Here is a 17,068-nt window from a genome sequence, read left to right on the forward strand (position 1 = left end):
TCAATTATACACTACATCTTTAGTGGCAATTACTAAGGTATTTTTATCGGTGTTGTGCACAATCATTTTATCTTAGAGACGCTTCACAACGCACCAAATAAATTATGTAATGGTTATTCGATAGCCATTCTTCGTGGCTATCACTTTACTAGATAATTTACTTTACATAACCAATAAAAATACCTCAATGGTTGCTACCATCAATATTCTCTGTAAATGTGTGATTAATTTAAATCTACCACTAACCGCAGTGTATATTGAGGCAAGAATCAGCCGAGTCAATTTTAATATTGCAATTCCTCAGTTGGTTGACCACATTAATATTTTAGCAGCGTAGTGAACCCTTTCATTCCAAGACACAAATCACCAACGGTTGTGAGAACAAGTTCAAAAATTATATTGATGTTGGTACTGGCTGATATCTATCAGGTATCTCGTGACAAATTTTTTTTTTTATATATTTATTAAGGCTTCGACATCAAAGGTCTTTAGCCTGCATTAAATTAATATAAATATGTATACATTTTAACATTTACAAATATTGACATATTTAGTGTGATTACAATTTATGACTTATGTTTATATTATGGAAGAATAGATTGATTGCATCTGTATTGTCTTCGTTGAATGTTTGATGGAGTATGGTGGGGTTTTTGAGGATCTTGCGGACTTCAGTGTATTTGGTGCAATTTATGATTATATGTTCTATTGTTAGTGTCTTATTGCAAGTATCTCACACCATGGCTTGTTCTTTTCTTATGAGATAACCATGTGTTGAATGTGAGTGGTCTATTTTAGCTCGAGTAATATTTACTTCATCTCTTCGTTAGGAGGGTATTTTAATTTTTTTGTAGAAAATTTTACGTTTCTAAGTTTGTTAGAGAGGGGTAGGTTAGACTAAAATGTTTGCCATTCTTTCATTTATTTATGCTGTATGATGTTGAAAGTTTCGGATGAGGTTAGTGTCTTTGTGAAAGAAGGGGATGTGATGGCTTCATAAGCTATAGTGTCAGCTTTCTCTTTTCCGGATATCCCAATGTGTGAGGGGACCCACATGAAACTTGTTGGTCTATTTATTTAGATATTAGTTTCTAGATATGTTGAACGAGCTCGTTTTTAGAATAGAGGTTTGATATTGATGAGAGGGCGCTCAGAGTCACTGATGATAATGCTGCAATTATTCGGGTTTGAAGATAGGACAATTTTTAATGCTTCATAAATAGCGTAAGTTTTAGCTGTATATATGCTAGTGGAAGACGGTAGTTGAAAAAGATGATTTTCCTGGTTTGTGATGACAGAGAAACCTACACCATTTGTATTTTTGGAGGCATCGGTATAAATTTGGGTGTATTCCGGGAATTGTTGGTGTATTATTTCCAAAAACTGGTTTTGTATAATTAAATTTTCAGTATTTTGTTTATAGTATTCGGTCAATTTAGTATTGTTGATTGGTGACCAGAGCCAAGGAGGGTGAGACGGTTGAATTTTATTTAGAGTTTGTGTTTAGAAGGATAGATTTTCACTAATAGTTTTAAAGTTTTCAAATAATGTTCTTCTAGAGGATAATAGATTAGAGGGTAATGGGTTGTGAAGAATATGATTAGTGATGTGATAAGACAGATTTTTAATTTTAGTTACATATTTTAAGATATGGTTTTGTCGTCTGAGAATTTCTCCTGTCGGAACTTCTCCTGCACAGTAGAGTATACTATCGACTGGGCTCGTCGTGACAAAATTCTTTTATTGATTTTATGGAAAATATTTCCCTACATTTTCCACACCACTAAACGCCAATGTAGTAATATACATAAAAATAAACAGGAATCGTCAAAAACTCCGGTGAACTTACCTTTGAATGTATACTAATATGGTAATGTTCACACAAATAATCATAGCACAAAATATATTTACACACAGACAAGCAAACATTAAAAAAAATCTGAGCTAAATGAATCGTCTAACCTATTCACGTTAGAACGACAATTGACTGGTTAGTAACTATAATGAATACGAAAACATTAATTTTGTACTAATTAACCGAGCTTTTGACAATATCGCTATGAAAAATTAATCACAAATTGTAGGTATTATATAATAATCTAGAAAATCAAGATTAATTTTTATACTGAAAAGTAATAGCTTATTTATTTTTAAAAGAACAAATTTTATATATTCCATGTTAACGGAATAAGGAAACGTATAATGCACTTCTTTTGAACTGTGTCGAAGAAGCTATTGCATTTTGATAATCTCTTTATCACTTTAACCAATGGCATACGAATCGTACCCGTTAAGAGTAACTTATCCGCAACGGAAATAGCTTCACGAAAACGTTGATATTTAGAATTTAATACAAATAACTTTATGCCATATATTAAATTATGATTATTTATCAAATAAATCATTGTTTAAACATAAGACACGTACGGTTTCTGGTTACCACACGAGTTTTGCATAAATCGTGGCAAATATATTATAGTACTGACGGGAAAATTAATACTATACAATAGTATTAGCAGGGTACACGCAAACAGTGCACGTTAGAATCGAAATAAAAACCCGTGTTTTCAATTTATGAATATACTTCAATCATTTATTATTAATTCTGAAAATGTTTAACGCACACACACATTTATAAAATATATATACATACATGCATTTTGCGCAGGATGATTTTTTTCACAGTAGCGTATCTCGATTTTTCGTCAGTTTATATCTACTTTCAAACGATTAATTTCATCAATTTTTAAACCATCATCTCATCACTTTTTTTTCATCAGAAATCGTATAATTTTTCATCGTTATTTTATTTTTTGAATTTATCGAAAGCGTTACAACGATGCGATTACAGATGTTCGGTTTACGTTACCTGTTGAAAACAATCATCCAGCACGTTTACAGAACTTGAACGGAAAGATTTTTTAACGTGAATCAAGCTATACATAGAAAGAATAATATAATAGATCTGCGTTAAAATCAATTTCATACGAGACACTAAGAGGATTAAGTAGGTTATTACACTTATCGTTATTGCTATTGTCCGTTTTCGGATCACCACTCTGCTCTCAGTGTCTAGGTAAAAACATTTTAAAAAGAAGGAAACACTAAACGCCCACATTTTCCCATAGATATGGTCGGTCACGCGATAAAAAGTTCGCTTCTTATTATTACGAAATCGTTACACTTAATTATTATATATATATATAAATTAACACACTTGGGATTCGTACGGTACATTGACTAAGAGTACATGATAATAATTATATTATATTATATACATTAAACGATATACGCACTGTATAGTATTGATAGTAATAATAATGCATATATTAATAGTAGAAATATTCGAGAGGAGCGCGAGTTCGAGAAAAACGTTTGACGAGAATTCGATTGCCATAGAGAAGAAGAAAAAGATTCAGCCGGCCAAGTATACAGGGGAATCATGGTCTGACCATTGCAAAATGTTGTTGAAGATAATCGCGGAACACTTGGCCGCCGCGATCCCCGGAGAAAAAGAAAAAGCATTGTTCGAAAAATTTCATTCCCACGGACATGTTTTCCAAGTGTTCTACATTCGGCTCATAACCCTGACCCTGTTCCGTGACATCATTGTCATGCCACCGTCTCTTCGGCCCGCCGCATCCGTCGGCTCATGTTCGGTTGCCTACCGCGCCTAGCTCGTGTACGCCGCGGCGTACTCTCGATCGTCCGCGGTTTTCTGCGGAAAGAACCACGAATCATTTCGTCACGTATTTTACACGTACGTTACATTTAGGTCGAACGTCGGAAAAGATTTCGACCGCAAATCGAAAACGAGTGTTTTATTGAACGGAAAAACAACAACCGGTCGTTGATTTTTTTATCATAAACATTATGCAGATTTCGAACGATAAAAATAAAAGGGTGTCGATTTTTCTAGAACTATACGTAAAATCACAATTTTTGGTCGGGTTTTTTTTTTTTAGTTAACTTTTCTAAATAAAATATGATTATTGGATTTCCGTTTCAATCCGAATTCGTTCAGCTATCCACAAGAGTCACCGTGTGACGCCCTGTGCCGCGGACAATCGAAAGTGGCGCTCGACGTGTCACCCGTTATATCTGGTTCACGTTCGTAGTCGTAGTGGTCATCGAGTGTTCCCATACGATACCGCTGTTGGTCGTCGCCTTGGACAGGAAATCGCGTTGATCACCGGCGATCCCGGAACCGTCGATGCCACCACCGCCATCGTTACCTCCGCGATCGTTGCGCGACGTCGTCCTGTTTCGGCCACCGCCGCCGATTCCACTGCCACCGCCGCCACCACCGCCGCCGCCGTGGCGGTGATGGTGGTAGTGACGGCTGCGGTGCGACCGCCTCAGTCTGTCGGACAGGCCGGACATGTGACGGCACTCGATCGCGGCCGCGCCGTTGCACGTGGCCTCGCTCTCGTCCATGGCCGCGTGGCCGCCGGGGCGACCGTCGGCCGCGCGCAAGCCGCACATCCACACGCCGCGTGGGAAGAACAGCTTGAAGAATAGCCGCTTGAACTTCTCGCCGAATATCACGTAGATGACGAAGTTCACGGACGAGTTGATGGTGACCAGCAGGTTGCTGACCTTGACCAGCTGGTCCACCGTGATTCCGTAGAACGCCTCGGCCACATTCGATATAAGCGCCCACACGTTGCACAATAGGAACACCACGACCACGCACAGCAGCATGGTGGCCAACCCGATCTCCTTCTTCTGCAGCCGTGACAACCGTTGTCGCTCCCTGTTCGCCATCCGCACCTGCAACAAACGTGCGCACGCGCGTTTCAATTGCTGGTCCGTTATCGGGTCGAGCGGGATCGTAATTGGGGCGATTGTCGTGCATTCGTCCGGAGGCAGGAAAAGAAATATACGTTAGGTCTACTGTGAATTTGCCCCCCTCCCCTGATTTTTTTCATGTAAAGATTAGAAATCATGTAGATTTTGATCGGATCAATAACTAACCGACCACCCACTCCTTACCTATAAAAATTAGCAAAGCAACTCCAATAAAGGAAATTTTGAAGCTTGAGGTAGTGGAACTTAGCACTTAAGGCATGAATCTAGGTCCAATCAAGTTTCAAATGTTTAAAATTGAAATAACATTTAGAAAATTGCAAATATTTTTAACCACCCAATTTTTTTCGGGGGGGTCGACTTTCTCCCTTGACCCATGAAGTACTTGCCACTGGGTTTTCCGATGTCTAATCGGTAATACTAACCAAAGAAAGTAACGATGGTATCTTTTCGCAAACGATTACTGTTGATTAAAAATCGCATTGAACGCAGTTACGTTGCTATGGTGTGTCCCCTCCACACATTAGTCCCCTCGGCTAAGGGGACTATATATACTCACATGTTTATGTGCGTATACTATACTTTTATACTACTTATTATGTATTTAAGTATTTTATAACTTGTGTACAAACTAAATGTTTAATGGGTTTTTGTCTTTGGTATACAACGTGTTAACTTCTGTTGCGATTATCACTATCTTTTTGACGCTTATCATGAAGGCAGTTGGCGACTTTCGTCTAACGTCATAATTCACGAGTATGATCACTATAGTTTTTACATTATGTCACAGCAATGCTCTGCAGCTGACCGCTGTTAATGTATTATCATTATAAATTATTTTTTAATAAATATTGATTAAAATGTTTTGAAATGCTGAAAATACTTCATAAACTCTGCAACTCTACCTATAATTTGTTTACGATACTCGATATTATTCACAATGCCTGGTTATGTTTAATTGTTTAGCTATCTAAACATATGTTTTAGAACATTATAATAATTACATATCCGTAGTATCCGCCCGCCCGTTAGTTATCAATACATATAGTTACTATTGTAAATTGTCATTTGGGACATTCCAAAATTACCGAGTTCGGTATTTGCGTTGATAACGTCGTGGCTTTCCGTAAAAATCCAACCGTAGTTTCTCATATGATAAAATACATTAATATTATCTACATATGTACCAAATGGTAGATGATCAAAATAAACGAATCCAAGTTTTGATTCATGACATTTACGGTAAAAAAATTAACATGCCCACAAGTTTCAATGAAATATATTTCAATCCATGTTTCATCTGAAGTAAAATATATATTCCTTTTTTTAGATTAAAAAAAACCTGAAATTCTCATAATAAAAATAAATGGAAAGCCCTAATCGCCCGTCTCCTCTTGTGATTTAAAATTAAAATAATTTATAATTTTTTAATTTAAAAATTCTTTCTTAATCTACTATGGCTATGCGGTTCCGCAAAACCCTCCAATACAATAGGTACTGAAAAAATGCAAGCCTTCCAATCCATTTGTCTCCGCTTACTTTTCTCTGTGTTTGCACTGAGAAATAATATTTATAATATGCCTCCACGTCGGCTGCCTAAATTCCCCGTCGACGGCCGATAAGCGCCCACACACACGCACGCAATCGCTGCATGTTAATCAGTTTATATTTATTTTATTTAATTATTGTTATCTGTTTATCGTTGTCCGTAATTGTGAGTTATGTAACCGAAAAATCCATGTCGGGTGTGTATTATTGTCATTTTCGTATGCGATTTATTCATTCTTCTCGCAAAAACTACCGTCGGAGAAAGTTCTGTGTGCGCGAATCGCCTCATAACATATATTTCTTATTTTATTGTATACAAAAATTTCCGTTGTTTAATATAATATTATTAAATTGTTATTTGCACGAATTGCATCAATTATTATTATTGTGTATACGCTAATCGCCACTATTTCTTTTTTATTATTATTGTGTGTTAAATTACAGTTTTTAGGTAGTTGCAGCTGGCCAGTGTGTGCTTCATCAAATTTTGAGTTTTATATATTTATTCATAAATTATTTATTATTGTGCCAAAAGGGTCATAACTATTTAATTATTATTTAATTGATTCGTCTATGTTGCTGTGAATTTTTTTTTGTTATTACCTAATTATTTTAAATCTTATTATTTATTGTTGGTCCAGAAGGGCCGATTATTATAATTATTTTTATTTTGTAAAATACAGCAACATAGTTACCATTTTTACTTTTTTACATTATTTTTAGTTACCTTTTTTGTTCCTTCCATACTTATAAGTACACACCAACAAAAACACACCTTACACACTATTTACCACATAACTCATCAGTTTTGTTAGGTGTTCTCGAAAACTTCTGATTGAGCTATTACCTATTATTATACACTGCTAATCGGTCGTTGGAAAAGTGGTAACGCAAATCAGTAACCGGGGTGAACATAATATAATTTTATATTCCCGGCCCTAACACTTTAAATCTAACCGGGTAAATAACAAACAATAACGTACACAAATATCACATAGTTCAAACCTTAAATCAAACAGCCAAAATGTTTTATGCTATATTTCACAATAATCTCTAATCGTTCGCTAACCCTGTAATCACTAAACTATAATCGAACACATTTTATAAATAAACATTTACATTTACACTCTTCTTCAACTCACAACGCAGACTCAATAGGAAATAATGTACGGATCATTTATGGCATCTCGCAAATAATTAACACACGTACTGGGTGTTACTACTAAGCACTAAGTAATTTCCCAACTCATAATTACCAATCTTTTAATATTCAAAACTTATTAAACCTATTCGTTGTACAATTTACTACAGACTGTAGATTATTTTAATAAAAAATATTGTAACAAATATTAATAAATTACCAACGTATAAAAATGTTACTTACGAATCGCGGGTTATTCAATTTATTGTCGTCTTTATGCGTAAGCTCAAGTTATCGAATTGTTTTTAAAACGAAATATGGAATCGTAATCCACTGCTGAAAGATTATGTGGAATCGAGAATGAGCACGCTCGCAGAATTTCTTTCTAAATGGGTTATTTCCTAAAGGAAAAATGCGGACATCAATGGTACATGCATGTGTATATGAACGATTTGTGGTATACCCGATTTTACACAACTTACATGATTCACAAATCATGGTCACTTCAATGAATTACAATAAAACGCATTTATAACTATTAATTCGTTGTATTTATAGTAACTGAGCGTATTGATATTCTAATAATCGGAGGTGGTCACGTGAAGGATTAGTGGGTGATTTGGCGAGATGTAACTAAATGTAACTAAAAAATATAAAAATTAAAAAAAAGAATTCAGTTACCTTTTTACTACTCCCAGTCGTTGAAAAATAAAACGTTATATAATTATTTGATGTACTTATGTATTACGATAAATAAAATATACGATAATTTTGACGAGTATTTTTTATAAGTACCTACATTTAGTTTTTTTTTGTTTAACGTATATATGTAATAAATATTAGTATGGTAAACGTAAATGAACATTTGGTTTCGTTTAGGAACGTGTAAGATTTTACGATTCCAATACGTCATACTGAGATTAAATATTTTACGTTTTATTAGTTCGCATACACTAAAACATTATATATATATATATATATTTTTTTTTTATTATTTTGTACAGTACGTGGGCAAAATACTTAAAAACGAGTTTGATTAAAACAATACCGATCGATTGGTCATGGTTTTGCATAATAGAAAATATGTGTGCCGCATGTAATTATAAAATGTTTGTGTTTACACCGTACAAAGTATTTCGTTTAACTAAAGTCTACCTTATTGTCGTGCACGTACAGCTAAACCTCCTGTCATCTATTTCTAATAATACCCACATAAACCGCGTGGTTTAGTCGGTCCGGGGTCAATATTAATACCTGTCACAGCAATTATGCATATTCAACCTGGTCGTAAAGTAGCGCTGAAGTTCGGGGTACGAGTTGGTATTTACTAAAATTGAACGCGATGGAAATATGACTGTTCCGAAATTGCATTAATAAGTTTTTTTTTATACAATTTTGTTTCAAATAATCTAGCAATATTATGCTGCTCCGGTCTCAGTGGTATTAACTTTTCGAACAAAAAATGGAATAAAACGTGAAGAGTTTTTAATGGGCTGCAGCGTGCTGAACATGCACAATTCGTATCATCATCGAATACGTATTAGGTGCCGACAATCAGCAAGGAAAAACGAATAGTAGAGACAGATACCCGTATCGATCACGACCGACGGAAATATTTGGAGATGAAGAAATAATCGGCGATTACGAGTAACGCGCAACGCTGATCGCGAAACGAGAACGGACGATTAACCGTCGAAATTGTCAGTCTTCCCACGGCGCGACGAACGTTGCAAATAGCGTCGATCGGTGCCCCGAAATGGCCGATGGTGCACGTATTCGATACGCAGAGGTGGAACTATTATTAGGAATTTTTACACCCGGGGAAAATGTTAAAATGACGCCCTATCATAGACCAATAATCAAATACTCTTCTCGAGAAATTTTTGTAAATATTTAATATACAATCATACTTATTGAGTCTTAACCTAAATTCAGTATATAACAAAGTTAAAAATATCAAATTAGTTGTTAATAATTACAAAAATTATTTATTCATCTAATATTTTACGCCCGGGATGAATCACTGTCTTTCACCCCCTAATTCATCCCTTGTCGTACATGTTTTGCGGTTCGCTTGGGTTCGTCAGGCACAGAACGTACTGCATTTAGGGCAATTCGTAAACCGAAAACGAGACCCGGTGACGTGTGCCGTTGATGCGCTCCGATACGGTGTTCGATCGATGATCCGTACCACGTTCGAGGGCCCACGTCCCTACGTTTTTGCTGGCCAATTTACATGCCAGGACTGTTGAGGTAGTAATTTTTAATTCAAAATTAACAACAATGTTGATTTTACGACTTTTATTTTAATAATTACAATAGTACGACTTTGACGACGGTCAGGTAAAAACTGACGCACTGTTTTAATTATTAAAATAAAAGTTGTAGAATCGACATTGTTGTTATTTTTTGAATTAACAAACAACTACTACCTCAAAAGTTCAGGAATCTACGATCCTAAACTATCAACACCGGCGAAAACGTCCGTCGATCGTTGTGGTATGTTATGGTCGCTGTGAGTTGTATACTTGCGATGCAAAGGGAACGCGTCCACGCGGAACGTTATTATTCGACAGCGTGGAACGTCGTCGGTTTAATTGGGAAATAAAACGCTCGGGCTAAAACGGAAGGACGACCGCTCCACTAATCCCAATCGATCCTGTAGCCGGAGGCGTTTCTCACTCGCGTTCGAGCTTACGCGTGGGTGCGGTCGCCCTACATGTTTCTGGGATCAATCGCTCCCTTATCGCATTTCCTCAAGCTACAAGTTTTCGACCGGAATAGGTGCGCGTGTCTAGTGTTAGGATTTGACCTATTGCCACGGTTTTCGCCATGCAGCTTCGAACAATTGCCGTGGATCCCAGTCGAAGAACAAAATTTCGGGATCGGGTAACGTGCGAACAACGAACGCGACTCGTCTAACATTGCATGTGAAGATCCGTGTCACGGTGCGGGAGCGCGCGTTAAGCCACGAACGATCTCGGTTACTCTAAGTGCCGTATTTAGGGGGGGAAGTGACCCTCCTGAGATTCCATGTTTAAGGAATCGATTATATGTGAGATACACATTAAATTTTTTTTTAATATTGATCATTTTATAACGAAATCAAATTACACGTGGCTGTGAATCTGTGAATACTGAATTGGGCTTTTTTTTGGGTCCATACTTAATGAAAAATCAAATAAAACATAAGCGTAACTTCCAAAATGCACACAGGTGTTAAAAAAGAACTACACAAAATTTGATTCTAAGTGGAAAGTGGATCCAGCATAAAATTAAAAAAAAAAAAAAAACATTAATATTATGGATTCACCTTGTTTAAATATTATCAATAATTTTACTTGTTAATTTTGAGCCTTAATTAGAGGAAAGATTTGAGTCCCCCCCCTAAAATTAAGTCTAAATACGCTCCTGTCGGTTCCGTTCTGCCGTTCGAACGCATCGCCATCGTGCAAACTAGTGATAGGTACAAGCGACTGTTTTCTACTACCGACTGTTAGTCGGTTTTCATCACGTTCCTAATACCGACTAATATTCGACTAAAATTTGCACTACCGACTATACATAAATAATTTAAATTAGTTTACTATTTATTCGAATTATTCAACTACATTTATAACAACTGACTACTACTAACTGCACTGCAAACACCATCAACACGGCCGCGGTATAGTGTCCGACGTTCAACCGTCGAAATCCAAGCGCAGGACCGTACGACGATACGCGCATCCGACAATAACGTGTTGCGCGGCAACCGTCGTTTTCGAACCACGCGCAGAGTCCCAGTAAAACTAATCGTTTGAAATAATTAAAGTGGTTTTAATGCAATAAATACGGCTAACGGCGTTCCGTCGCGTCGTGTACCCGTTCAGCCGGCATATAAATACTTTTGTCTTCTAATTTTGTCTTCACGAAATAAAACCGTGTTCGCCATTACGCGTTCAGGGTTTGGCGTTTTACTTTTGCGATTTCGTTCCGTTCGTTCGGTTGGTGGGGAGGGAAGAAGGGAAGAGGCCGTTACGATCGCGCCAAGGTCTTAAACTTGGCGGCTTGATTGTTTAATTTAAGTTTAATGTCTCGTGATTCTGCGCGCCCCTAACTGCGACCGATAAAAATTTACCTATTTAAGTCTCGTCGAACCTTATGATTCAATCAAAACACGTTGATATCTGTTTTTCTTTTTGGAGAATGTGATCGATGTGTTTACATAGGGCTGCTTGTGTAATAATCGTTATTAAATATCACGAATTATGTAAGCTCGTATTTTTTACGTGCGCTTCACTTTCCCAGGAGGTTAGTATTTTTGCGCGTTTCCTACAGTGACATGATAATAACTGATGAATAATAACAGAATCGTTATAAGTTCCTCTCATGAACTCGTAATTTACAACTAAGTCGATTAGTTTATTTTGTCTCGGTACATTACTACTATTATAGGTATATACTCGATCGTCGGTTGGTCGTCATTCTATCAGCTTTTAATTGAACCATTGCAAGTCTATAATAAAAAAAAATCATATCTCGAATGTATGGTATATGCGTTCGATTCAAATCGACCACGCGAGATCAATGCTCATTTTAGAATTTTAGAAGGACCCATGTCCGAGTAGTTGAACCGTACAATTAACACCAATTGAAGAAAGTATAGTACCTTATTCGTATAATATTTTCAAGATACGGTGAACCAATTAGTGTAAACGGTTTTTAGCAAGACGTTCAAGAATAAGTTCAAAGCGCCAGATAAATAAACACGTCTCGCGAGTACTATTTTTACTCGACTCACGCGATTAGTTTTGACACGTTCGTTTAATATTATATTTCTGAAGGTGATAATTGCAATGTTTAAAATATAAAATAGAAACCGATTAAATAATTATATTACAGGCAATCACGGTGAATCTTTATATATATATTACTAAAACGTGAGGCGATTTCTTATGACAGTTATATCTGAAGTTCTACTGGAACGATTTTCATGATTTTTTTTCCTTACGAAAGTACTCGGTGTGTAGATAAGCCATCAAAAGAGAAAAGTCCAAAAAAATAATTATTTAAATAGTTATTAGAAGTATAAAGTTTGCTGTATTGTTAAATGAGTTAGTTTGTTCAGAGTTCAAACGTTTGTTCAGAGTGGTATTATTGTTAAAGTGAAGTTTCCATTTTTCAAATGTCCAAGCAAATTCGTCAAATGTTTGGATATATATCTATTTTTCAGAGACCTTATAACGCTAACGTTTTATGGGAAATATTTGAACATGCAATGAGTAAAGACTTTATACAAGTTTCAAATGCCACTATTGCTTATGAAAAAACTTTATCAGATATTTCAGTAACATTAAAATTGTATGGTCAGTCATTGAAATCAATTGGTTTACCAAGATATGATGTTGCTATTATAAATAGAAAATAAAAATTAAATATTATAAATAAATTCTTAAACTATTTAGAAATATGCGAGTAAATCAAAATTTAATTTAATTTTCCAAGTTTTTGTTACAAATTGAAAATGGCGAATATCCACTAATAAATCCTGATTCAGACGAATATTCAATTGAAATAAAACCATCGTTATTATCAAATGATTCTCGCATAATAAAAGACATATTTGGAAATATTATTTTTCATTTAAAAAATGTGTCTCTTTTTTCATAATTTGCAATGTATGCACTTAAAAATGATCATTGTGATGAAATAAATAATTCAGTTGTCAATATGTTGCTAGGGCCAGAAAAAAACGTATTTAACTTTAAATACAGTGTCAAAAGAATGTGATGATTTTTTTGTTTCCTCTAGAATTTTTAGATAGTTTACATTTAAGCGATTTACTTCCGTACAGTTTGGTACTAAAGTAAGGTGCTATTGTAATATTCTTGAGAAATTTAAATGTGATCTCCGATCTAATGAATGGCACAAGATTTATTGTACGAGATATGTATGATCATTCTTTAGACTTGGAATCTATAACTGGCTAAGGAACTGATCAGCGTATTTTATTGCCTAGAATTGATTTGACTCCGTCAGATTCAACTCTTCTATTTTCATTTACCAGATGTCAATTTCCGATAAGAATAGCTTTTGATATGACTATAAACAAAGCGCAGGGTCAAACATTGCATAAAGTAGGATTGTATTTACCCCAACCTGTATTTAGTCATGGTCAACTTTATGTTGCCATATCCAGAGTTAGTTCTTCTGAAAAGTTAAAAATACAAATAATATCAAACAACAAAATAGATACATTGAATACAGTTTATAAAGAAATTCTATAATAATAATACACAAATTCGTCGAACTTCATTTGTTTATCAATTTTTTTGTTTTCGGTGAAATATTTACAATTTTTCCGTTTATAAATATATTGCGTATATCTTCTATAGTATCTCTAGTATTCTATAGTATAAATGCAATTAAAGCTTAAGAAATTAAATTATTTTACATATACGTTTTTCCTATACGTTAACTGCACATTATTCGAACGGTGTATACGTTATACATCCTTAATATTTATTTATTATATACAATTATTCTACTTTTAGATTTTTTTTTTTTTTTACCGTAACCCGGCAGCGACGGGTAATTCAACAAGTAATATTAATTAATCGTTTTCATGATTTACGCAAAATCATACAATGTCGTGCGATATTATAATAATATTTGCTTTGATCAATAACCGTATTATTTATATCGTACATTTTCGGTATAAGATATTTATATTTTTTGACTTGTTATTTAAATAATTCCTCCAAATAAAAAACTCAATAAAAAATAAAAACAAAGCACATGTCATTCGGTTACTTATATCGTGTTTAGTACGAAAATTTCATTAAATATATAATGTTTGTATTCGGTACCGACTCGAAAGAATAGACAAAAATGTTTTCGACTGCAGTAAAAATAATAATTCATTTCAAGGGAGACAAAACATTAACTTATTTTTATTTTTAACGTCTGGCTGGCAGTTTTTGCGGCGCCCAAAATAATACTACACCATAATCCTTATATTATTTTAAGTTGACAAATACTCTTGAACTTAACAAGGTATTAACTAAAAAATATTATACCTTAAAAAAAAATAATAATAATAGCAATGAAGTATAAGATTAAAATATTATATTTTGAGATGTTGTGAATTATATTTTGGCCAAAAAAAAAAAAAAAATCCGATTATTTGCTTTTATCATATTGTATTGAGGTTAAATTCGATTAAACTTTGCTGGTTTTAGATTTCAAATTATAATCAAAAATCGATTTAAAGTATAGTTCTAAAGATGAGTATTTGATGGTTTTACCCGAAAGTTTATCCGTCAACAGTAACCGAAAGAGGATATCGGATTTGTTGTTCGTGATCAAGATATCGGAATACCCGTCACATGTAGAATGGGTGGTTCAATTATTTATGCATAACTCTGTTTTATAATGAATTATAATACGCTATCAATTGGACAATAGCGGAAATTGGAAATTGTAAAACTTTACGTATGGGTTGATTTTACGTGAAACGTTATTGGTTCAAAACCACGTATGTCAGTTGTACTTGAACTAATTAATTTTAATGTCAGACAAAACATATACAGTTTTTGTTTGAACATTTTCTCACATATTTCCTTCGATTAAATTTATACAACTATTATGAGAAATTAATTTTGAATTAAATGATTTAATTTTTTACAATTTACTAAATTATTTTAATTTTATTTACAATAGCACTCAGTGCATTATACGTGCACGAGAGATAGCTCTATGCGAACCCGTTGCATAAAAAATGCCCGCTCACATGATACGTCCTACCCAGATCAAAAGTCCTTTATAATATTATTATATCGGAATTCTTAAAGTTTTTCTTCCAAGTGTAAACTTGGTTCACGATTCGATTAATTCAGACTAATCGGAATTTTATGTCATTTGTACGTCACACATTACAAAGCTACACCGCAACTCGCTAGTGGATCGAAACAATTAAAAAAAAAAAAAATTGAAACTGGTACAAGACTTAACATAAAAAAATAATATAACACAAAAAAAAGAAAGATCAAATGTGCTTTGTTGTATTTGGATGAAATATGAAACAATAATTACTGGATAAAAGTTCAAGTTTTTAACATCAATCGATAAACAACTGTACGCGATTATTGGTTTTATATGAATAACTATTTTTTACCAACGTATTATGACTATTGAGCCAGAATAGAATCAGAACAACATAAAATATATATTTTTGATTGTTGCAGTTTTGATTCGATATGCCTACATAAAAATATATCATATACGATCGGTGGAAAAATGAAACAATGAGTGACCTCTAAAGCAATCTCAGTATGTCAGTAGTTGCCAATGTTTTCTATTCGATAGCCTCAATTAGAGGTTTTTAAAAATCTCACTCTATCCTCATAAATTGAAAATAAATTGACCATTTTATGCATAGGTACATGCATTTTGCAAATAAATTCTACATTATACAATAAAATTAATAGTAATTATATTTTTTCATTTTTAATGGTAATAATTTAATTACTCCATGATTTCTGCTTACATTTCCTTTCGTCCCCCAAATGTTTTCAGGACCCCCTCCTAAGAAGTCATGCCCCCCTTAGACTGGAAATTACTGCGAATGATCATTGAAAACATTAAGTCTTATTAAACTCAGTGTACGGTCCACGAATGCTGTTGATGATGAAGTAATTAACAAGACAAATATTTTTACCAGGTAAAGTTATAAAGTAGTAATAATAATAATAATAATAATAATTATAATAACAGTAATAGTTTACCGCAACGAAACCATCTATGTGGTCTGATGATGTTACGGCTAAAATACATTCAGGCCGCATTTTATTCAAAAATTCTACATCCGAAAAGTTTAAATATTCAAGGCAAGTTAGTTGAATAACTTTGCATTACCAAGTGTTATTGGAACGCCAAGTACATTAGCCGTATTAACGGAAACCTCTTGAGAAATTATTTTATCGTTCGATTGTATATACATTATACACCGACGTAGCATAAAAGTTTTAAATTTGTTTTCATTTCCGACCATTTTATACTACCCATTATACAACAATTATTAATCTTTTTCTCCAAAAAATCATTATTCTAAACGAAAGTTTATACACAACCACGTAGTTCATATTATTATTATTTTTTTTCTTCTGATAAATTAGCTTTTACTGGTGAATTTCTGGAACGAACTGTTAAAAATGAACGCTATACGCAACGTGAAAATAGTTCATTTTATGTTCCAAAGTTTTCGGCGTGTAAAAAGACTTTTAAAATATACAAGATAATATTGTATTGTTGAAAAATATACTTAAAATAAAATAAAAATACTTTCATATTTATACGTTATTTAGTATAATATCATTATAATTAATGTTGTATACTTCTCATGTCCTTTAAAGTATAAAATATGATATACTCTTGAATCGATCAATTTATTTTGACACTTGAAATATAATAACGTTATGAACTAATTTTGTTGCCATGTATAATATTATTGGTGAGCAAATTCAACCGTTTAAATTTCCAAATTTAAACATTTTTAATATAAAATTCTTGGAAATTGTATTGTATTAT

At 33.9% G+C, this 17,068-nt stretch overlaps 1 protein-coding gene across 7 annotated transcripts in view; it reads right to left on the reverse strand.

Annotated features, from left to right (window-relative positions):
• Positions 1–3,927: 3,927 nt before the first annotated feature.
• The window catches only part of LOC112686829 (FMRFamide receptor), a 211,701-nt gene continuing 198,560 nt past the window's right edge, over positions 3,928–17,068 (reverse strand). For all 7 annotated transcript variants that reach the window (XM_025559282.1, XM_025559279.1, XM_025559280.1 and 4 more), the window contains one exon: positions 3,928–4,773. In XM_025559282.1, the coding sequence (XP_025415067.1) occupies positions 4,096–4,773 (678 nt within the window). In that variant the 3' untranslated portion in view covers positions 3,928–4,095. The remainder of the gene's footprint in view (positions 4,774–17,068) is intronic.

Source organism: Sipha flava, unplaced genomic scaffold, assembly GCF_003268045.1.
Source record: "Sipha flava isolate LNK unplaced genomic scaffold, YSA_version1 325_pilon_pilon, whole genome shotgun sequence".
Classification (NCBI taxonomy): domain Eukaryota; kingdom Metazoa; phylum Arthropoda; class Insecta; order Hemiptera; family Aphididae; genus Sipha; species Sipha flava.